This window comes from Xiphophorus hellerii, chromosome 3 (assembly GCF_003331165.1).
Source record: "Xiphophorus hellerii strain 12219 chromosome 3, Xiphophorus_hellerii-4.1, whole genome shotgun sequence".
Classification (NCBI taxonomy): domain Eukaryota; kingdom Metazoa; phylum Chordata; class Actinopteri; order Cyprinodontiformes; family Poeciliidae; genus Xiphophorus; species Xiphophorus hellerii.
This window is the reverse complement of record NC_045674.1, coordinates 13,188,052-13,211,808: the sequence shown is the minus strand read 5'-3', so window position 1 is coordinate 13,211,808 and position 23,757 is coordinate 13,188,052. Positions and strand designations below refer to the sequence as shown.

Here is a 23,757-nt window from a genome sequence, read left to right as displayed (position 1 = left end):
GTCGGGCCAGTTGCTGACGGCCGACGCGCAGGTGAAAGGAAGAAAGGGAGGGACTGATCGGGCCAGAGAGGCATGAGAGGAGGAGAAAACCAACAGAAACCGAAGATGACTGCGTGAAGCAAAATGGATCCAACCAAGCCCAGGTAAAAAGCTGAGATTTCTTTGTTTATTAGGAGAAAACGATTTTAAAAAGGGTCCTTATGCGGTTATTTTCTTCATATCAACCCACAGTCCTGTTGGTGTTTTAGTCTAGAAACATCAACTTGTTTTCTGGATTTGGTGAATTGTTTACAGAAACTTTAAAAAGCTCAACAAACCTGCATTAATGGAGCTTTATTAATGACTTAAAGCTACAAATCTACAGTAGCGATATAGTCCAGATGTTTTCAGAGAGTTTGACAGTCACCAGGTTGCTGCACCTGTTCACCTGTTCATATTGTGATGAAGGCATTTGAGTAAATCCCTCGAAGTTTGACAGCATAGCAGCAGCTGATTAGTGCGGTGTACGTGTCTCCATTATGTCTTCTGGTAAGAGTCTCTTTACTTCTCGTGCTGTACAAAAATCAGCATAAATACCACATGAGCACCTTGTTTGAAAAGTATTAATTGTCTTATTTGTGATTTGCTGTATTGAGTTTCCTTGTTATAAAAGCACTTATTTTGCAGAAATAGTTTACTAAAATACAGCGAGCTAAAGAAAATGCCTCACTGTGGAACTGGATCTGGAGCTCCTGATGTCCAGTTATGAAAGTCTGGACAACTTTTATAACAGATTGAATATGATGTTAATTGCTGATTTAAAAAAAGTCTTACTTGGTTGGAGATGCAAAACAGTGTGTGAGTTATTTCCTCTCTTTCTAGGACAGATTGTTATCTCTGTGCGCTACTTCTGTTTTCATGTTCCAGCGTTTTCTGCTTCATTTTACATGTAATTCTCCCATCAGACAGTAAAATAGTACTTTTAAAATTTTAATCCTATTATTTTTGCTGGTTTCTAGAAACTTACAGGATACAATATGTATCCTTTAAAATGTTTTGCATTGAGTGGTACATTATTTGAACTCAAGCTCACAAGCTAATGTTCACCAGACATCTACTTACAGTCACAGCTGCACCCACAGGGGTTTCCTTGGAAAGTGTAGCTGATTAAACATAAAGTTTTAAACAGACATCCTGTAGGATCTGTCTGCATTCATGAGAAATGAATCACCATTTGCCAAAACAGCTATTTTATTGGTTTATTAAAAACTCCTGCATATGTTCCAGACTTCTTGTAGGTTGTCTGGCTGAGTCACATTACCAATTTGCCCAAGCCAAGCCTTGAAGTTTCATCTGAATGCATTTAGACTAAACTAGCTGAATAATTTCACGCCTTGTCAAGTCGAGTCTGATACAAACCTGCGTTAATTTGTCCCGGCGTGGGAACTGCAGATAGCCTAGGCATTAGACGGTGCCATTGTTAATGAAACAGAACAGTGGTGTTTTTTAATATGTCGTCCAGTGACGTGACAATCACATATGGCTTTATGAGGGTACAGAAGGTTTTAAATAGTTATCTCTGGGTACACAAATTAGATTGGGTCAGTTTAGTGATACAATGTCTCTGTGTGGATGGTGCACAAAGTAGCAACAAAATCAGACTCAAATATCTGACTATGTTCCTCAAGAGGAAACACAACAGTCACATAGTAAAGCCAAAACATCAGAGCAAAGATACGGCATGTTCAGCATTATGTAAAATGTATTTTTGACTATTTGTTTTTAATTAGGCATAAAAAGCTTCTAAACCCAAAGGAGGAACTAAAAGTGTTTTCACACGTGACAGACGACTTGGCACAGGACCCATTTTAAACAGGATCTTTTGATTCCAGTGGCTTCTTCTTTGGTTGAATCTATTAAAAGTATAAAGATAACTCAGTTTAAAATGATATCTTTTGCCAATAAGGTGATTCCCAAGTAGTAAAATTTGGGATCAAAAAGATGATCAATCTAAAAAGATGCATTTCTCAGCTAAAAGTAATTCTTTTCTCATCTACTTTATTTGCTGTAAATAGATTTTTTTAAAAGTACCTTAATCTATAATTTTTGTTTTAAATATTGAAATAGTATCTAGTCAAGCGATGCGTAGATTAAAACCTTATAGTTTCAGGCATGTTTGTGAACTGATCAACAAGTAATCCCCAGCACCATCAAAAGTGTGTAGATACTTTTAGTACAGATACTTCTTCTTTTGTCCTCCATTTTGTTCACTTTGTCCACAAAATAAAACAAATTACCTGGTAAAGCTTTGAAAGTCTGAAGAAAAGTAGATCAAGATCACTTTAAAATATTAAAATAAATCATTTATCCTTTATTAGAAGTTTTAATGCTACCATCTGTTTTCATTTGCTTTGAAATGTAAAGCCTTCAGACTTGCTAAGAATGTAGAAGTAGACATACCAGAACTGTAACAAACCACACATCGACCCACTATCATGCTTTCATAAGTTTCTGAAATATCTGCAGCCTTTAAACGCCAGAGTCTGTCAATAAGTAACGCTGTGCGCCTTTCTTCAGCCTGTCCACAAAAATGCCGTATGTAAACAACGGGGAGTTTGAGTCGGTAATGAAGGAGATGGTGCAGAGACAAGACAGCCTGAATGGAGAGAAGCAGAAAGACGCAGAAACCAGAGAGACGGATGTTGTGGATGGGCTGCCAACGGACACAACGCAGCGCAGGGGGTCTGCAGATAAAAACAAGTTCAGCACATTTGGCCACAAGGCAAGTAGAAAATATTAATACCAGCTTTTTATTGCATAACTGTGATTTTTCTGTAACTTTTGATGGAGATCAATTTTCCCTTCCATGTCTGCTACTTTTGATCCTCTTCTCAGTATTTAATATATAGTATGATTTATATGAAAACAACTTGTGTAATTATTTTATTCTAAAAGTACTTCTGTGTTTATTTATTTAGTTTCATTAGTCTGTTTTTAAATTAATCTAAAAAAAATAGTGAAATTCAAATATTGAAATGCTCTTTCATTCTTTAAATGACGTTATTTAAACTTTGATGCATCTTGCAGCTCTTTAATTTTCAAACTATATTTTGTTTGTGATGTATGGTGCATTTTCATTTAATACTTTGATGGGATTACTTTTTTACATTGTAGATATTGCTGCAACATTGAAGTGTAAAATATGAAATCCTTGAAGAAAACTTCCATGGCAGAGTTGAAAGTGCAGGTCTTTAAGAACTATAAGAAGCATTTAATACTTTTAGACCAATTGTGATGCACAAACATTGCCTTACACAAGAATTCAAAAACATTTTGTCTCATTGCAAGTATAAAATTCTGGATATTTGTATGTAAAAGGAAAACATTGTTGCATTTTTTATATAGCACCTTTTACTTTGACATCTCTGAATAAAATCTAACACTCTTAAGTAAAAGAATAAAAGAATTTAGTACATTAGGAATTAATGAAGGATCAATTTATGTCTAAATTATCCTGCATAGAAATGCAGCTGTTCCTTGAAGGCCTCAGAGGTTTTTCAGAGAGCATTAGCACAAAAACAGCAGAATTAGAGAGAAAGTTGAGGAGAAGTTAAAAAAGTTTAACATCTCAAGTTTGAACATTTGATGGATTCCTGTAAATAGAAAGAGAATGCTACATGTGCAGTCCTTCCAAGACATGAATATCCACTTGAACAGACAAAACAAGCCATGACTATAAATCAAAGAAGCAGCCAAAAGGCCCATGGTTGCTCTGGAGGAGCTGCAGAGATCCACAGTTCATGTAGGAGAACAAATCTGGCTATTATGGAAGAGTGGAAGAGCAGAATATCGTACATACTAAATTCAATGTATGGTAGAAAAGTAACACAACAGATCACCCTGAACAGTAGTAAAACATGGTGGTGGCAGCGTCATACTGCTCACCTTCCAGCTTAACAATGACTCCAAAAACACAGTCAAAGCCATGACGAAAAGCGCATTCATGTGTTAGCATGGTCTAGTCAAAGTCTGGACTCAAATTCAATTGTGAATCTACAGTGAGTTTGAGCTATTTAGAAAACAGGAATGGGCAGATATTCCAGTGTCTGGATGTTTAATGCTGGTAGAGACAAACGTTTCCCAAAACACCTGCAACTGCAGTCAAATGTGGTTCTGCCTCGTATTGAAATACATCCCACAGGTTTCTGAATTTTATTTGTACAACTTGTGTTTTGCAAATACATAAGTTACACTCTGTAGGGATGGACATTTATTGTATCGTTTATCATTTATTTCAAAAAATCTCTTGTTTCCATGATAAACTTCAGTTGTTGATGGTAGATAAAAGACAAAACTGGTAGTATAATCAGAAATGTTTTTGTGATTTTTTTCTACTGTTTGTTGCATGAGAGCATCAATAAATATTGGTAAATTTAAAAATATGACTACTGTGATCAGCTTAGTGGTATAAATCGCACTTCTTTAAGTAAGTGGCATTCTTGTTTTACATGGGAATGCTTTTCAAGCAGTAGATTTGCGTTTATGGGGCTATGAATCCTGTGTTATGCAGTCACAGTCCTGGAGTTACCAAAAAAAGATGTAAACAATAGTTTTAAAAAAATCTTCATTGTTATCACAATAATATCACTAAACGTCATGTTGCCTACCGCTAATGTTCAAGTTTTCTCTGGTAACAATGAACAATGAAGTTTGTAGTCGCAACGTGACGAGGTGAAGGCAATCTGTGTCTCATTTTCCATTTTTGTTCATTCAATCTCACAAGATATTTCTACGATTGCTTTGTTTTTTTTCATTCCACGGCTTATAACTCATTAACTATTATTTTTCTTTTTCTAGAGGAAAACCAAGATGAAAGCCGTGACTGACTTTGCAACCCTGAGTAAAGTAAATACATCAGGAAATAAATCCAGAACGCCACTGAAGCAGGTGTTTGGCAGCCAGGGAGTGTCAACGTCTGAGGTATTGTGTTGTCTCTTATTCATCAAGCTGCATTTCTGACACACCGTGAGACAGATACAGACGTGTCCACCCACATGAACACTTAAAACAGTGCAGCGCTACTTGTTCTGCTTCTCCAGTTTTCTTTTTATGTGACCACAAAAATTCTTAACATCCTTTACTTTCACGGAAACTGCTGGTGCATTTTAGCATTAATGTTTTCTGCTCCTTTGTGCTCTCCTGTTATTTTTTCCCCCCTCATAAACAACATGGTAGGATTTATTAACCAAATATCTGGAGGCGTTTGCTGTTCCTGCTAACCTGAGCTGGTTCTGGAAGGAGGAGATTCAGGGAACAGCACTGGAGAGCAGCTGGACAGAGTTGGTGAAGTCTCACACAGTAAGAAACATATTTATATGACTGTTTTTTCTTTTAACACGTACACAACGCAGGAGTTCTGCAGAATGTTATCTGGAGAAAATGTTTGCTAAATTCAGTCCTGCTGAAGTTTGTTTTTAGAGGGAGTAGGAGTATTTTGTTTCCCGTATATACTCATTGCCTTCTCTGCTCCGTCTGCACGCGGCACACATTCCACAAATATAAATAGCTGCCACTTATTTTATCTGATTCAGACAATGGCAAAGAAGCAGCGACACCAGCAGGCGGCGCTGTGGGAGTTTGTACAGACTGAGCTGATCTACATCAACAAGCTGAAGATCATCAAAGACGTAGGATGTCGCTCTCCTCCTGGTTTTATCACAATGTGTGTCAGAGCTGAGGAGGGATTTTCTACAGGATGTTTAACAAGTGTGTGTCTGGCTTTCACAGTTGGTTATTGCCGCTCTGGTCCACCTGCACCAGTATGACGTTCTCCAGGAGGTTAGTCTGCAAAGCATGCAACTGGAATATCACACATGTATAAAATATGCACGCCTAGTTTCCACTGTTCTGTTCTGCAATAGCAGCAAAATACACAGCTTGATCTGAAAGAAAACACAAAAACATCAACAACCGGAACATTGGTCCCCACAATGTTTCCACTGAGAAGACAGAAACTGTCGCAAAGGCCAGAGAGTTAAAATTTAACTCTGGTGTTTTGATTCTACTTCCTCCAGGTGAAACCCAACCAGCTTTTCTCCAACCTGCCCTCCATCCTGCAAGCTCACCAGCTGTTCTGGCAGGAGGTGGTTTATCCCATGTTACAGGAAGTTAGAAGTACGGGAAAACCTTTTGACCCCATGAGGCTGGAGGCCGGTTGCCTGCAGGTATGGACTCATTGTCTGCAAGTCTACAGTGACACACAGTAAATGATGTTCCTGCCCAGCAGTTAATAAATGACTCATTCTCACACCTTCAATTTTCCTCTGGTGGTTCATGAGTAGGCTATTTGCTCATGGTGCAGAGATGGGTTTGACTATTCCAAATAAGTTTGAAGTCATCTGATAAAGTTGACTTATTCAGTGATGTGCAGTGCAGAAGTAATCTATTCAAAAGATTGGTTTAAATCAATGCTGTCAAACTCAAGTTTCATTTTGAGCCATATAAAATATGTGAATGTTCTTAAAGGGCCGGTTCTGCCAGAATATACTGATAAAACTCATTTAACTGCTAAAATATTAATAAACATCAGTCCCTCCAGGATTTTGTGATTGTTTTTGTGGCTTTTGGTAATAAAAATTACATATTTTGTGATGCTAATTTAGAAATATTTGTAAGGAATTTTTATACTTTTGCTAATGCATGATGTTAAATGTCACCTTTTTTTTTCTCACCGTATTGATCACGGACTATAGCTTGACATCAAGTAAGACTGAGTCAATTAAACTCAATGTTTTTTACCAATTTTGAAAAAAGAAAAACTGCAGTGAAATCAGAAGAAATGTGGAGATATGTTGATTTTGTGTGAATTTAGAGGATTTGTGAAAAATTGGAGGGACTTATTGATGTAATTTGGAGTCTATAGGGCCACATAAAAAGCTACAGCAAGCCAGATTTGGCCCCCGGGCCTTCAGTTTGACACATGTGGTTTAAATTGTGTTAGGTTTGTTTTTATGAGGTTCTTTATGGCGGTCAGTATCTTACCTGCAGTAGAGAAGCACTCAGACTTCAGATCCCCTCTAAACATGTTTTTTTATCTGCACATCTTATTAGATCAAACACCAAATATACATTAATATGCATTAATATACACAGTGTAAACCATCTCGATACTAGTGGAAAAATAGTCACAGTCTTCCTTATTTCCACTGTTGGGGGTGCAGCCAGTCAACATCAGGGAAAATAAAAGGCTCACCAATAACTTGTAAGCAAGAAGTGCAACTAGATTTTTAGCTTCCCAAGCTGCATTTCATAGAGGCATTTTAGATATTCTTACCTTCCTAAAATAATGGCATAAGTAATTTTTTGTCATAAATGACTTTAAAGTCAATTTTAAAGTTGCTTTTTGCCAAAAGATGATTTAGTTTAAGCAAAAAAAAAAAACCCCAAAAAAACACTTTTGTCAAAAAATTGCTTAGGCCATTATTCTAGGAAGATGATATGCTCTATAATCTTCCAATAGGAAAGTTTCCCACCAATAATTTGAAGTTACGTTACACAGAAAAATCCACAAATATTCAACTGTGTAGGCATGTTTTCACCAATTCATCAGCAACCTGAATAGATGGTGCAATAATAGGGTTTATGATGCATTTGTGCAAGCCGCATATCAAATTAGATTTGTATGCGATGCAAACATGCAGGCAATAAACACACATTTGAAGTTAAGATTATAATCTCTTCCTTATAAAATAATGGATGAAACAAACCCACTCATGTTTCATGAGCAAGACATTACTGGAACCTGGTGCCTGTTGGGCCCAGTTTTGCTGTGTAATGAGAATTATAATGAAGTAGAGAGGCAATGCCAGCATTTAAATCCAGATATGAGTTGTCTTTCTGCTTTTGCACCAGTTCCACGAGCGCTTCTTGGCCTACCATCATTACTGCTGGGAGGAGGAAAACAACCTGGAGTTCACACGAAAGCAGATGGAGAGCAACCCTAATTTCCTTGCTTTTGTGCAGGTAAAGCAGCAGCAGTATCTATAGAGAAGACAAACAGTCACATCAACACTGAGAGAAAAACTCCCACACTTAGCAACTTTTACTTTGGTGAGATCCATTTTCAAATCAGGTAATTGTGGCACTGTGGTTACTGACGTTTTTGTAACCTAGTAGGAGGCCAAGCATGAGAGCTTTATGTCAGCCAAACCACTTTTCACGCCAACAACTTCTCCGAATGATTCAGATTTCTAGATCTCCAGCAATGAGTCCTGAACGTTCAGCTGGAAAAGGGACTTCAGGACCAGAAAACGACATGCTGTCAATCTTCTCAGCTTCATTTTTCACACCTTTTGTTCCCAGGCAAACCTTCACTTCAGCAGGAAATAGTCACTGAGAAGTGTTAGTAGGTGGTCCAAGTGACGCAGAACAGGAACCGCTAACGCTAACACTTTACATTGTCATAAACATGACTTAACACCTTTCATGAACATGAATGAGTCTTCATGAATGTTTACGACTGTTGTCATAAAGTGTCATTCAGTAAATAATGACACTTTTAATGCAAAGTTGCATCAAAACTTGCGTTAAAAGTCCATTAAAAGTTTCACTTTTGCGTTATAAGTCTCATTATTTGATGAATGACACTTATAAATAAAGTGTTACCTTTTGATGCTACAAAAGACAAATTAAATATATATTTTTCTATGTACTGTCGTCAGTACGTGGTATGCATGATGTCTTGCATGAATTACTGCATTACTGCAGTGTGTCATGGAGGACACCAGTCTGCTGAGATGCTAAAAATTCAGTTTTGTTTTGATAGCGTCGTTCAGCTCCTCTGCATTTTTGAATTTGCTGTCTTTCATTTTCCTCTTGACAATCCTCCGTAGTGAGGATTTCAGGTCAGACCAGTTTGCTGGCCAATCAAGCACAGTCATTAAAGCAGGTGTTGCTAGTTTTGGTTGTGTGGGCAGGTGCCAAGTCCTGCTGGAAAGTTAAGTTATAGTTTCCATGAAGCTTGTCTTCAGAAGGAGAAAAACACTGCTCTGCCATTTCCTAGAAAAACGTCTGTGAAGATTTTGGACCTGTTAAAGCTTAATGGACCAACACCAGCAGATGACGAGACTCAAGAAATCATAACTCTTTGTGGAAACTTCACACTGAACTTGAAGCGATTCTGTGCCTCTATCTTTTTCATCCGGACTCAGACATTTATTTCCAAATTAATTGTAAATGTTATTTTCATCTGAAAAAAGGATTAAGAAACCGTCCAGTTATTTTTCCTCTTACTTTAAAAGTCTTCTGATGTTGACTTTGGCTTCATTCAAGGAATGTGACGGTTGTGGCTCATATCCTGGAAACGCCTGTGTGTCGTGGCTCCTGAGGCACTGACTAAATTCATTTTTACTTTATTTATACAGTGAAAACTCACCACAAATGTTGTCTTTAGACACTTAACAACAAATAATTTCAACTCAAATGTGTCTGCATATGCTGAGAGTAAGCTTTTTCAAATATCCAACAATGAATCTCATTGTTTTGGGTTATTTGAGAGACAATACAGAAACTATCTGCAGTTAAAACTATCTATTTAACTGAGCGGGTATTTCTGTGTTTTTCGACTTGTCCAGTGGGTGGAGAAGCATCCTCAGGGTGAGCGGATGCGGCTGGGAGACATGCAGGCCAAACCACATCAGAGGATCACAAAGTATCCCCTGCTGCTCAAAGCTGTGCTCAAAGAAACCCAGGAGCCTCACGTGCAGCGGGCCCTCAGAGCCATGGTGAGGCTTGGTCCAGCACCCGTACGTCTCTCCCTACAGCTGCAGATTTACCTCACACATCATGTCTTTGTTCCTGCTTTTCCCCAGCTAACTTCTGTGAACAGCTTTTTAGAAAGTATTAATGACTTCATGCAGTATAAAGACGAGCAGCTCGCTCTTTACATCTCTGCGCAGAGGATTGAAGGATATGAGGTGGAGGGAATAAATGAAGAAATCGACAAGGTAAAACGGCTTCACTTTGAGGATTTCTGCAAATAATTTGATAAATATTTTTGTGTCAGTGCATTTCTGCATTTGAGTCTCATTGTCGTTTTGTGTCGTTCTTTTGTTGTTCGTTGGATGGTATTTTGTGATCATTTATAAGAATTTTGTTTATTCTAAACAAAATTTTATTCAAAACAAAATCCAAAGTTGTAGTTCATTTTTTATTTTTCCACTTTATAGCTGCTTTGTCCCTTTCTGTCTTTATCAATTTTAATTAGGCTCCCTTGTGGTTGCCGGAGGATATAGCAACAAACCTCAGCAAACAGCATTTTATTTTTAAGATGTTTATTACTTATTAGCTTTAAAAACATAACAGCTCATGAATTCTCACTTGATGTTGTAATATAGGTGCACAATAACATTAACACTGCAGCTCTAACAAGAACGGAGAAAAATGCTGTGAGATTTTTCTGTTAGTTTTGTGCATCTGGAAACAACTTGGTGTAACCTGTACTGCACAGGCAACCTTAAAAAAACATAGAGAACTGAATTTAATTTGGTTTAAATAACAGAGATGTTCAAATCTTTTTCAACTCTTAGGGTTTATGGTAAAAATACGACATAATAAACAAATAAAATGAAAACTAAATGCTGTTGTGATTGACAGATTGTCCGAGACGTCTGCCACTTTGACCTGACGTGCCCCATCAGAGGAGTGGGCTCCAAGGTCGTACGTAAGCTGCTGCTGGAGGACAACCTGAAGATACGAGGCTACAAGGTGAGTGCAGTTTATCCTGGGAGGTTCTGTCGTTTTAAATCATTAATTCCAGTAAATATTTGACAGAAATGTTTATCTTTTTACCCATAATGTGCTGCAGACGGAAGTGGTGGCTCTTCTGTTTTCAGACGTTCTCCTTCTGACTAAAGTGCAGAAAAAAGCGGAGCGACTGAAAGTGGTTCGACCTCCTCTGGCTCTCGACAGAATGAACTGCTTTCCACTAAAAGATGGCAGTGGGTAACACTCTCAACAGGACCATTATATCCGAAAGTTCTGCTCAAGTCCGTCCCGGAACCATGAGTCTTTTGTGTCCCGTTTCCCTCAGACTCATTAGTTCTGGTGCAGGTCGGTGAGCTTCAGTGCATGATGAATGTCACCATCCTTGTGACCAGCAACCCAGAGAGATGCTCCGCTTGGGTCAACGCCATCAAGTCAGCAAAGGTAATCAAATCCTTCACATCTGCTATGGTCTCATCTGGCTTTAACATTGCTACTTTAGAAATTATTAGATTTTTAAATATTAAAGAACAACAAAACATTAGCACTAAGAAAATTGTCTGGCTTGTGCAGGAGAAACATTCTTAATTGTAATCAATCAATTAATCAAATTTATTTAGCAGATTTCAGCAACTCTGCAGTTTGTTTTCACAATGTAAAACATTGTAACAGAAAAACCAGTAACAGACATTACATTTAGTCAAGTGACACTGTTAAAATCATTCATCTATTTATTACGGTTCAAAAGTACGGAGGGACATGAGGAAAAAATTGTCTTTTTTTACGTTACCTCGCAAAACTTTTGTGTTTCCTCTCAATAGGTTTTGCTTTCTCTCGCAATAATGTACTAATCAGTTCATGCAGGATACTTTAATACTGTAAGTCTTTCTTACGGTGGCTATTGTGCTTTCAGCTATAATATAAGGTTTTGTAAGGTCTTTCCATGTATGTCTAGTTTGTTTGTGAGATATCTGAAGTTTTATATCTTTTTCTTCAGGATAGAAATGCAACATAAACCTATGTGCAAAATGCAAAAGCAAAACAGGTTAAACATGGACATAAGACGTGAACAAACTTTCCATAAGAAGGAAAGAAAGAAAAAATACATCCAAACTATTTGGACTATTTCTGAATTAATTTCATGTGGTACCAAAGTCTAAAGTTATATCTGACCGTTTTGATTGTGTCTTTTGGAGTTGGTAGTCTGAATTGATAATAAATTGTGCAGCTCCATTTCTACGATTACAGTAAAAAATATTTGCTTATTGCAAGGTAACGCAAAAGGAAAAAAAATCCCATGTCCCCTAGAGGGCTCAGTACAAAGCAACTTTGAATAGGTGGGGTTAAAGTTGATTTAAATGAGCTCAGTGTTTGAGTAAAGAAACTAGAGCACCAAAGACAGAAAATCCTAACATTCTTTGAAAATGTTAAAACACCTTCATAGATCAGGGGGAATATAATACACACCCAAGCAAGACCTTTTTATGAAGTGGTTCAGGATTTATTCTTGGTTGACTTCAGGAAATGATCAGGATTGTTGTCCTGTTTGAAGCTTCAGTTTCTTTCCTGACTGCACAACATTTTCTCTCTGAATCTCCTGATTGATTTAAGTTAATTTATTTTTCCAGTTTTAAAGGAAGCAAAGCCTCAAAGCATCACTGAGCCACCACCGTGCTTCACTGTAGGCCTGCAGTGGTTTTTAGGCTATGCTCTATTCTCCCTCCTCCAGACTTAATGCTGAAAACTCTGAAAAGTTCCTTTTGCAGAACAGAATCCCCAAATCTCTTTTTACCTCATTTACATACAGTAGCTGTTACATGTACTTTTACTGTTCTTCTCGGTCATTAGTTTGTGGAAAATACCTCTGACTTCAGGTATGAAGCCCTTCGGGGTTTAGCATTCATTCATTCAATACATACTTCACAAAAACAAGAAGAATTTGTTCGCTCTCCCAGAGCTGCGGTAGCAAAATGGCATCTTTATGTCTCTGCATTCCTGGTTTGAGCATTCAGGCAGACACAAATTCTGTTCAAAATATAAAAAATTGTGTGATTGGTCTGACGTTTGACGTGGCTCTGTTTACTACACTACAGCTCTGCACTGAAGGGCTATGCTAGTATGAAAAAGTGCTTGAGAGAGCATTGTTTATGCTGTTAACATCTGTGGCGAATGCTTTCCAACAAGATCTCACCTTCACTGAGATAATCTCAACTAAGGAAACGTGTTTCACCTTCAGATAAAAAGATCAAAACTGCAAGGATCATAAAAATTTTACAAAATGTTTATCATAAAATCTTATTATTACTGCATTTTGGAGTTTCTCAAAAGCATATCCTATGCAATCAAAAGATTATTTTTGTTCATTCTAATGAGCATTTTCAACAGTCTACTTTAGAAAAGTGAAGCTTTTGTATTTATCAAAAAGAAGTAAGTTCAAGGTTAGTTTTGTGTTTCTTAATGCTACATTAAGACACCAAGCTGTTCAATAGATAAAATGATTGTAACCTGATATTTTAATAATTTTTCCTTTTGTCTACGAACCCTAAATTGCAGGAGATGGTGGAATATTTTAGTTATAACAAAGACCTGGAAGTGTTCCCAAGTTTAAACCCGTAACAGAAAAAAAGGATGCATATTTGAATTTTGATCATTTCAGTCACATTTCTGTCCAAATAGTGTCCTAAACTTGTTTATAAGTAGTTGAAACTACACTAACTCATTGTTAAATGCTTTTTTGTTCACTGCTACTTTATCAGGAAACATTGTTGGTGATGAGAAAGCAAGAGGACAACAGACTGGACAACGTCAGGTCACATCAGCAGGAGACCAAAGCTGCTGAAGACATCAAGAATGATGACATGGAGGTAGAAGAACAACCTCCCATGCAACCAAAGCTAATGGATGAGCTTACTGATGCAATAAATAAAAATCAAACTGTCAATGGATCTGAGGAAGCAGAGCCGGATCAGATGTCCCCTAAAACCTCTGGATTACCTCCTAAAATCCCCTACAAAGTAATGCGCAGGAACATCCCGATTCGACAGCCGGCACGTAAAGAGCAAGAGTGGATAGAGATGGGAATAAGGAGAAAACATTTGGAGGAAAATGAGAAAATTGTTGAGACTCCGATGATGAACACACAAAGTACTTTGAGGACGCGCAGTGAGCTGAACGTTTCTAAACTCAATCATTTCAGTCAAAATGAAGCAGGTCTAGGAATATACAACCCAAAGAGACAAATCATCCGTCTAATAGATGAACTCCCAGCTGTTGACTACCCAACAGATGAGGAGGTCACTCTTCAAGTTCCTCACGAACCAAAAATTATGTCCAGGCCGCAGTTTGGAAAACCACCTGTAGAGAAACGATTAATAAGAAGCAACTCAGATATTCAGTTTGTGTCGCAGGACGCCAGCAGGCCCTCTTCCTCCAGTCAGTTTGGGGATCCAGAAACTTCTCCTGATGGTACAGGCTTCCCCCAAAACTTAAAGTCCCCTGGGTTACGGAAAAGGAGGCCAGGCAGCACCAGTCAGGGCCCACCGACTCCGACATCCAACTTCCTCAATGAGCCGACACTAACTCTGACGGCTCCAGACAGTCCAAACTCCGAGTGCAGCATGCAGGTAAAGAGAAGCTCCCTTCCTACTAAGTTTGATTTAGACGTCCAGCTGGGGGTCAGCCAGAAGTCACCCAAAAGCAAACAAGCTCCAAACCCGTACCCAAAGTACTACTCCGATGCTGAAGCTTTTTCTGAATCTGAGCTGTCAGGATCCAAATTCCACAATAAAAAGCTGAAATTTAAAGACTCGAGAAGTTCTTCCAGTCCCAATGTGCTCAACAGAGGAGGGCAGAGGCCTCGAAGACCCTCGGACAGTTCGTACCCGTCACACAAAGAAGAGGACACTCCCAAATCAGGATACACCCTGAAAGAACGCACCTCACGAGTGGAGGGAGTCTTGGAAAGAGCCAAAGAAAGGACAAAAGACAAAGCTGGAATAAATAGAGACAAACAGCAACAAACAACCCTACGGTACCTGCGTCCTTCCTCCCCGTTTAACAACGCCCCGTCGCCAACGCCCAGTGAGGGAGGTAATGAGACGGACCTGGAGGAGGTGGCGCTGATCAGACCCAGAACCCTGACGGTGAGCACAGGATGGAAGGAGCAGCTGGTGGACGGCGACGAGGACGACAAGAGCAGCGGGTTAGTAGGATACTCGTCCCCTGTTTGACGTATATTTAAAATCATATTGTTATTATGTAGAGAGGGGGTCCAAAAGTACTTCAACCAAACATTTGTGAAATTTTAACAAACTTTAAAGGGAACCTCACATTTTGCATGTTTTCATACTTCCATTTTGGCCTCGAGTGCTTCTACAGAAAACACTAAAGGAAAAACTACAAGCCGTTTTCTGGTAAAGGAGCTCAAAACAGTTAGAACAGATCACGTGAATAATTTTGTGTTTTAAATGTAATGGACATGTTTTCATAGCCCACCCACCTATCCTAGCTTTTTCAAGGAAGTATAATAGGTCACCTTGTTTTTTGGTGTCTGGAAATGAGCCATTTCAAAAAACTCCAGATTATTAAGTCACAACGGACAATGCGCCATTACCTGGCAACGCATGCAGAGCTCCAGCCTTTTTGGTCAGCTGGTTTTACTGCCTTATGTGCTGTGCAATGGCTGCTAGAAGTGTTTTGTTGTTAACTTACCCTCAAGAAATCACTTTCTTCATTCTTGTTGGTTGTCCAGGAGGCGCTGCTTCTGCTTTTCAAAGATGTATGGTTGTATAATTGTACATCTGTTTGCAGCCATTTTCACGTGTGAGTTGAGTTGGGGGGCGTGGCCAGAAGCAGCTTATTTGGTTTCAAAGTGACAAGAGACCTTAAAGCAGCTCAAAAGCGGCAGACAGATTATGATGAAGCTGTAGATAAGTTTAAACATGATCAGATAAAAACCCCAAGCTTTGTACATCATAGGGCTTTTCAAGCTGCTATAAAAGAATGGAAAAAATAAGACATGTTTAAATTTGATTGATTGTTTTGGGGTGTTTTCATAAAGTCAGTAAGACTTTTATTCAGTGAAAAGTAATGCCAATTTTAGTGGTAAAAGATAAAATTTACTTCCAAATAGACAGAATATGAAATTCCTGCTTAATATAGTTAAACTCTCTGCATCAAAAGTAAGAAAAATACTGACATTTTTCAATTTTATCTGCTATCTGAATGCATAAAACAGCTTCAAGAATCACAGCATTGATTATAAGTTGCAATATAATCAATTTCATGGCAATACTTCATTAATCTTTATTCTTTATCTGCATTGCCTGTCAGTACGTACTGACAGTTCAACACTGAAAGCCACAGAATAAATACAATCTAGAGCATCAACGTTTCCATTGGCCTCAGTGTTTACAGACACTCTGTGGTGATGTTTGAGCTTCATGGCCTGAAACATTTGCATAGCTGCTGATTATCTGATGCACACTGCACTAATGCGTGCACACCCCTGCCACAGTTAGCTTTCTCTCATTCGATGTGAGTTTAAACCCTGTGGTGTAAATTACTGCATGCATCTGTGTAATCAGCAGTACAAATTTAAAATGGCTGGAGTTAAAACAGCCTGATCATCTTTCTGTTCAACAGCAAGCAGGGGACGCCTACCCAACGCATTGGGGTGTCAACTGCCCAACGACCGCACAAAGCCAGAAAAAAGTAGCTAGGATTCCAGAATAGACAATATACAGTATATATATATATATATATATTTTAAAACGGTGCTCATTTATCCCCACGTTCCGATGCTGCCCTGGGCAGCAGCATATATGACCAAATCACCACAAGTATCTTTTTAAACAGCAATGCATTGCTTGTTTGAACAAACATGTTAAACACATGACAGTGATTTCACATTGTTATGAGAACAATGGTGTAAACTCCAGAGATTATGACCCACTATTTTGCATGCTTCAGGTGTTTTCCTCCTTTAAATCACTCGTTTTCAGTGAATGCATCAGATTTCTGTAGAACTGATTAAGACATTAAGGCATTTTTAGCCAGAAGTGTTAAAACAGGAAGATGTCTTAAACATTCAGGGTCTGGGACTGTGAAACAAAAACTACCACAAGCTTCTTCTCCTTCCCACAACGCTTGGTTTTATGTAATCATCATATGAAAACAGTTGCAGTAGATCTGTGGAGTCAAGGTGATAAGATGTTAAAACTTTGCATGATTGCATTAACATTGTTGTCGCTATATTTTGAAGAAATTCTGACTCTTCATTTGTTTTAACAATTGGAGTGATTGAAACTGTGATGATCTGAGAACATAATCCACGTTAGCTTCTTTTTTACAACTTTCTTATCCACTTATTTCACAATGTGCTAGTTAGCAACCCATGGATCAAAACGTTTCACCCAACTACAATTTTGTTGCACCGTGGAAAATGTGATTTTGTATTTTTGGATGATTTGGGGTTCTATTTTGCATGTTTATGTTGTGTTGTAGTTTCCTCAAAAAGACACAACAGTCCCTAAAATGTTGCTGTTAGCAGATACTTTGATGACTCTTAATAATCTGCAGCTTAAAGTTCACTCTAACCTCATTAGTCTGGTGTTCGCAGTCCTGCTGTTACTTTGGAAATGACTTGTTGTTACCAACATTTTATTTATGCACTGTCAACTTGTATCTATTTGACTGCTGAGTTTTAATATAAAACACTGCTGGAACATTTTGTAAAATTTATTTCTCAATCTGTCTCTCCGTCTCGTACTGAGATGAGTTTTTGAGGAGGAGTGGGCCGGTAATCTGCAGACTGACATGTGAGAATGGAAAATTAAAAATTGCTGCCTTGCTCATGTTTCTAACCACACCACTCGGTTCGCATCCTGAAGTCCTCATTAGCAGGCTGACTAGGTTTAGGTTTTTCCAGAGACTTTTAGGTAATAAATTTATTTTATTCATAAATTGGGCAATGTTTTCTGTACTTTACACATTTTTCTTGTTTGCCTGATAAAACGTGTTGCCTGATTGCAATCGTTAGTTGTTGATTATGAATAGTTTCTAGAAAATCAAAAGTTTTTAGTTGTTGAACAACTGGACTGATTCATCCCAGTGCAAAGGTTAATTTTAATGTCATAATTTTGATTTTTTTTTTTTTTTTAAAGTCAGGTTTTTCACTAAAAAACGAGAATGGAGCTCCAACTTATAAAAAAAAGTTTATTGCTAAATGTAATCAGATTAAGTTTGTCAGACTTACTTTATTGACGTTTGTTTAACAAGACAACTTAATAAACTTAATATATTTTTACTTGGATAAACTTAATTTGATTACTTGTAACATGATAACTCATTTTTTAAAAGTTGGATCACTACTTTCTTTTTACAGTATCAGGGTTCTGGTGATGACCCAATTATTTGATTCAGATTTGCTGGAACTGAAACGCGTCTAAAAGTTTCAGGAAACTCAAAGACTTTCACACCTGTGCATTAGTCTTTCACTGTCATATATCTATTATTATTAACACATATGCCCAAACAGTGTTATCACATTTAACTTTTTATTATTTTTGCATTTTCAAAAAGAATGTTTTAAAATATATTTACTCATATATTCACTTGAGTTGAACTCAGAAAGTTTTTTTTTTTTAGATTCAGGGTTTTTAGAAGTATAATCAAGAATAATGCATTTGGTGTTTTTACCTTATTTTACTGCAGTACAACATTTAGTTGGATTAAAAATGTAATCACAAGCTGTAGACAGATGAATTAAATCAAATCTACCCAACAAAACACCAAACGGTGCTATAATAAGACTTATCTAAAGGCCTAATTTGTCTTCCTAAAAGCTCACGTAGAGAACCTAAATCATACTTAAATGTATTTTATTCATTAGTAAATTCAGGACTTGACTTGTGTTTTAACATTTTTATACATTCAGTTATCAAGAAAATGCAGAAATATTCATACCCCTTAAATGATCAAACCACAGACTTGAATATATTTCACTCAACACAAAGTTGAGTTGAAAGAAAATGATGATCAAACTTGTATTAAAAATAAAAATCTGAAAAGTGTGGCATGCTTTACTGTTAAACTCTCCAGCTTCAGTATTTTCCAGAACCACCTACAGTGACTGCAGGTTCATTGTGATGCTCCCGGTTTTATGTTTTCTGGACTCTCTTTATGAATTAGTTGCTTACTGAAGGCCAAAGGTTGCACTGGATTTTATTTAAAAGTGATTTATTTATATTCTTTCATTTTACAGTTGTGTTTGGTTTTTTTTACATAATCTCAAAATAATGACATTTGCTGTTTGTGTGAAATGTTTAAGATTAAACTGTAATCTTCCTACAGCTGGCATTTTTGTCCAAATGTACGCATTAAAAATATAAGTGAACGGAAACCAGCTGCTCTATAAATGGCAATATAACAATATGTTGCCATGTCTGCTTTGTTTCAGCAACATCATTACGGATGGCGAAAACGTGGACTGGAGTGGCTGGCGCATAGATGACGAAGAGATCATGGATCACCTGAGCCCCAGAGGGGAAGGACTGATGGAGGGAATCAGCCGGTCTCTGGCCGGCATGGGCCGGCCAGAGATGTTTCCGGGTCAAGACGACGGAGAATACAGTCAGGTGTAGATCCGTAATCTGACCAGTGCTGTTCATTTAGTCAGATCAAGAACTGACTCCGAGCACAACATTTTTAGGGAAAGCAAAAGTAAAAAAGCAGGAATGAAGATTCGTGTTGTCGCACAAGCAGACGCAAATTATGTTTTCTCAGTATCTAAATAGATGAGTGAGAGTTGATGTGTAAAGTATTGTAACATAGTCAGAATCAAAATATACTGTATATGTTACCATTTTTTAAATTTTGATTTTAAGTGTATGTGTTATTTATCAGATGTGTTAATGTCTTCTCGTTTAGAAAGAGAATTATGTACATAACAATTAAAAACAACTTTATTTCTGTTAAGTGCACTTTATTTTTCAAACACTTCAGACACTTTCACAATGGGCCAACAAATCCACACAAAACCAACAATATTTACATCTGAAATAAAGTATAATTACAGTTTGAATTCCTTTATAGTTCCTGCTACAAAGTCTGCTATGAGCTTATTTACAAAATCTGTGCAAAAGAAAGCCTTTCAGTTTTTTTGTTTGTTTTTTTTTTTGCAAGAAAAAGACATTTCACTGTTAAGTAGTACTGGGAACATCTTCCTGCAAAAATCTCTAGTCGGATGGGTTTTTTCACTTTTTCACTCGATCCTTTTCTCTTTCTTCGCGCTCGTTGGAGATGGTGTGAACGATGGTCTCCAGTGCAGGATACTGCAAGATCCTTCTCCTCTGTGGAGAAGAGAAGGGAAACAAATGAGATCTGAGCAACATTTCTAAATGCATTTTATTTCTTTAAAATTATACCAAAAAAATAAGATTTGGGTCAAGATCTTAGATTTAGCATAATAGTTTAGGATTTCTGAAGAAAAAGGCCCAACTTTTCAAAATATTTCAAAAATAAACTGAAGATTTTTTTACCCTTCGGTGATTCTTGTACATCTGAGCAAGAACCAACAGCAGAATGATGAGGAGAAAGCTGAGCCCGATCACGGTGCCGGTGTTACTGGAGACTGCTGATGATTTTTCTCCACTCAGACCAGCTAAAGAAGAAGAAAGAAAACAAACTGTAAGATTTCCCAGTAGAGATAAATCCAGCCTCCACGTGAAGTTCATTTTTATTGTGGGTCTTACCCATAAGGTGAACTTGGGTGGTCACATTCCCCAAAAGGCCGCTTGTCCCCAGGAAGCGACATGTCCATTCACCAAAGTCCTCCTTCACAGGAACCGTCTGTCCGTACTGGACCGGTCCAACCGACTCGGTGCCGTTGATGTCGTAGCTCACATGGACCCACTGATAGTCTGTGACTTCACTTGGGTCGGACAGTTGGCAGCTCAACATCGTTGTGCCTTTCTTCTTTGACTTGACAACTGAGGAAAGAGGAATAAAAAGTTAAAAATAAATAGATAATGGTGAGAAAATGAAGAGCTGATGGATTTGTTGAAGAAACTCACTTTTAGCGACGACAAGCTGCATCGTCTGACTCAGTCGTCGTTCTTGTATGGTCCCTCCACACCTATACCTGCCCTCATTTTCAGGCACGACCTCCTGGATTACGATGGATTTATCCCAGGAGGACGAAGAAGCTGAACGGTTGTTGAAAATCTGAAATCCGCTGTCCAGTTTCTCCACCAGTACCGCTTTGGGGGAAAGGCTAGGGGAGAAGACGCAGGGCATCGTGAACGAAGACCCCAACGCCGCATACAACTTGGTGTCTTGTTTGGGAGGCTGGATTATTCCTGTAAAAGAAAAAAGAAGATGTTATAGGAGTGATTTAAATCACTATTTCCTCCTAAACTACTTCAGGTGTCAGAGTCTCACCTGTCACAGACAGCTCCACTGAGGCGCTCCATACATTGCTGGACCTGTGGACAGAACAAGTCCAGGTTCCTGCCAGCTTATCCGAAGCCTGTACGTCTACAGCTCTTCCAGATGAGGTTCGGGTCTTTGGCGCATATGGCTGACTGTTCAACGTCCAGTAAACTACAGCACCTTCAGGCCAAGGAGTCACTGAACATCGGACGGACACATCGTCCCCCCACATGGGAGTCGATGGAAAGACGGACGCTGTGAAGGAAGAAGGAAATAAAAATGCTTAATGATGGTCATTTGAATAATCAGTTCTCAATATTAGCAGAATTTCTGCACTTTAGAAGTCAACCTCAAGTATAACCTGCATCCTCCTAAGACTGGATTTTCTTGCCACTAACTGTAACAAGTGTCAGAAAAACAACTTACCTTCGATGATTCGAAGCATGATCCGTCTGTCAGTTGAGTGGCCTTTGATTTCCACCTTGCATGTGTAAAGTCCTGCGTCGTCTTCCTTCAGACCGTTAATCTCCAGGCTGTAGTCGCCTTTGGCAAACTTCGAGTGCGGGCATTGCACCCGGGAGTTCTCCCTGTTAAACCAGTTAGAGCCCCAGTACTGCAGACCGCTGCTCTGCTTTCTCCACACCGTGCTGCATTTCAAAAGAAACATCCGAGGTCAGAGGTCAACCACATGAACTGTCTATACATCCATAAGTTGATGTATATGTAAATATGTCTGTGATTATTCAAATAACTCTGGAAATTCATGCAACAAATACATTTAGTAATGGATGGTCCATTACTAAATGGAAGTAGAAGTCAAACACTTCTTCTGATTGGTCTGCAGCTGAGTGCAGATTAACTATTCAGATTTTAGAGTTTATTTAATAAATAAGGCTTAAAATTTTTATTGTTTCATTACACACTGCAACACAGCAAATATGAAATACACAAATAAACACTGAAGCTATTATTTTTGACTTTTATATATTTTAATGTTTTTTTATGTAATTATAATACAAAATATAAAGATTTCAGTTTTTGATTCTAGAATTAACTATTTAATTTAATTAATTGTTTACATATTTTTTATTTGTTTATGTATTTAATTTTGTTTAAAATGCCAGATATATAAATATTAATTTTACAAAATATTTGAGCTTTTTATTGTAGCACTTTAGGCTCTTGCTACAGCTATACAATTACTAAATAAAATAAATATTCAACATGAATTTAATCAACTATTTTCACATTTACTTAAATATGAATAAGTTTTTACTTAAAAGCTAATATTGAAATAGATAATTTTTTATCTATTCCAGTTTTATTTACATGATCACATTTATGATTTTTAAAATAAATCTTCCTATGAGATGTATTGTGGCACTTTTAGCCCTGATTGATATTAAGGATTAGTTTGATTTAAGCAGAAATAATAATAATAAACAGCAGGGAGAAGTGGTGAGTGCAGAAGTTTGTTTCTTACCCTTTGTTGTCTTTGCTCCAGGTGATGGCAGCAGGATCACACTGCGCAGCTTCACATATGCAGGGCAACACGACCTGAGAACCCGCCTCACCAACCACCTCTGTCACCTCACTTCTCACTCCTAGAAATACAACAGAAGATAAATACTTTACAAACTGAAAACTCAGAAAAAAAAACTTTAAATATCTGAAAATTTGTTTTAAAAAAATCACCTAAAATTACCTTTTGTGAGAAGAAAAATCATCCCAAAGACGAGAGTCTCCACCAGCATCATTTTGATGTTTTAAATTCACACCCAGTTAAAATAAATCCTTCAAATCTGATCAGTCTTTTCTCCGCAATGCCGCCTCAGCCGTCTCTCGCGCGTGCTTTTTTCTCGTTCGGCTTGTTGGGGTTTATATATGAGCCCGGGGGTGCGAGCGGAGGCAGAGATGGGTAGTTCCTCTGCAGATCACGTGACTTTAGGGAGACTTTGATGCGGTCTGGCTTTGTCAGCCTGGAAACTGTAAGACAGAGAAGTAAACAGGGAGTCCCACTTCCTCCCACGGATTCTCTCTATCTTTTTCTAGTTTCTGATTCTTCTAAGTGAGAAATCCTCTCCAGCAATATGTCAAAATATTCAGTTTGGAAGCTCAACAAGTAAGGACGTCACAAGAATAGTTTCAAATCCTGTAAGAAAAAACTACCTAAGTACTCTAAATACATTTTAGAGATATGTAGTTGATAAATAAAGATACGTAGGTAAGTTGATAAACTTTTATAAGGCTAAGCTTTTGGTATAATTTGTTTTAGTTTTCTCTATAAAGCACAGTGAATGCTTTTTGTTTACAAATATTGTTGGTTTCATTCATGGAAGCCCTGGTTGTTTTTTTGAAACTGCGACGCCAAACGCAGCCGTCACCACGGCGTCACTTCCAGTCATTTACGTTCACGCCCAATGGTTACCAAACCATCGACGTTACCAAATCAGATCTCCACCAGCCGCCTGAGCATGAGAGCAGGGCTTAAAGTACCACAATCTGGCCCTGATGGATATTCATGAAAGTGAATCATCTCCACCATTCTCATTTCTTTACTTTCCTTTTCGTCAGATCTTAGACGAC

At 37.9% G+C, this 23,757-nt stretch overlaps 2 protein-coding genes across 2 annotated transcripts; one reads left to right on the top strand and one right to left on the bottom strand.

Moving 5' to 3' along the window:
• Positions 1-12: 12 nt before the first annotated feature.
• plekhg6 (pleckstrin homology domain containing, family G (with RhoGef domain) member 6) lies at positions 13-19,712 on the top strand. Its single transcript, XM_032558197.1, has 15 exons — positions 13-143; positions 2,557-2,761; positions 4,837-4,959; positions 5,215-5,337; positions 5,571-5,666; positions 5,767-5,817; positions 6,054-6,203; positions 7,891-8,001; positions 9,612-9,761; positions 9,849-9,983; positions 10,633-10,743; positions 10,844-10,976; positions 11,069-11,184; positions 13,497-14,941; positions 19,199-19,712. The coding sequence occupies exons 1-15, from the start codon at positions 124-126 to the stop codon at positions 19,380-19,382; spliced, it is 3,153 nt and encodes a 1,050-aa protein (XP_032414088.1). The 5' UTR covers positions 13-123; the 3' UTR covers positions 19,383-19,712.
• Positions 19,711-23,013, bottom strand: lag3 (lymphocyte activating 3). Its single transcript, XM_032558198.1, has 8 exons — positions 22,877-23,013; positions 22,655-22,775; positions 21,598-21,818; positions 21,181-21,426; positions 20,814-21,098; positions 20,493-20,729; positions 20,280-20,401; positions 19,711-20,090 (listed from the first exon to the last, which is right to left on the bottom strand). The coding sequence occupies exons 1-8, from the start codon at positions 22,926-22,928 to the stop codon at positions 19,995-19,997; spliced, it is 1,380 nt and encodes a 459-aa protein (XP_032414089.1). The 5' UTR covers positions 22,929-23,013; the 3' UTR covers positions 19,711-19,994.
• Positions 23,014-23,757: the final 744 nt, after the last annotated feature.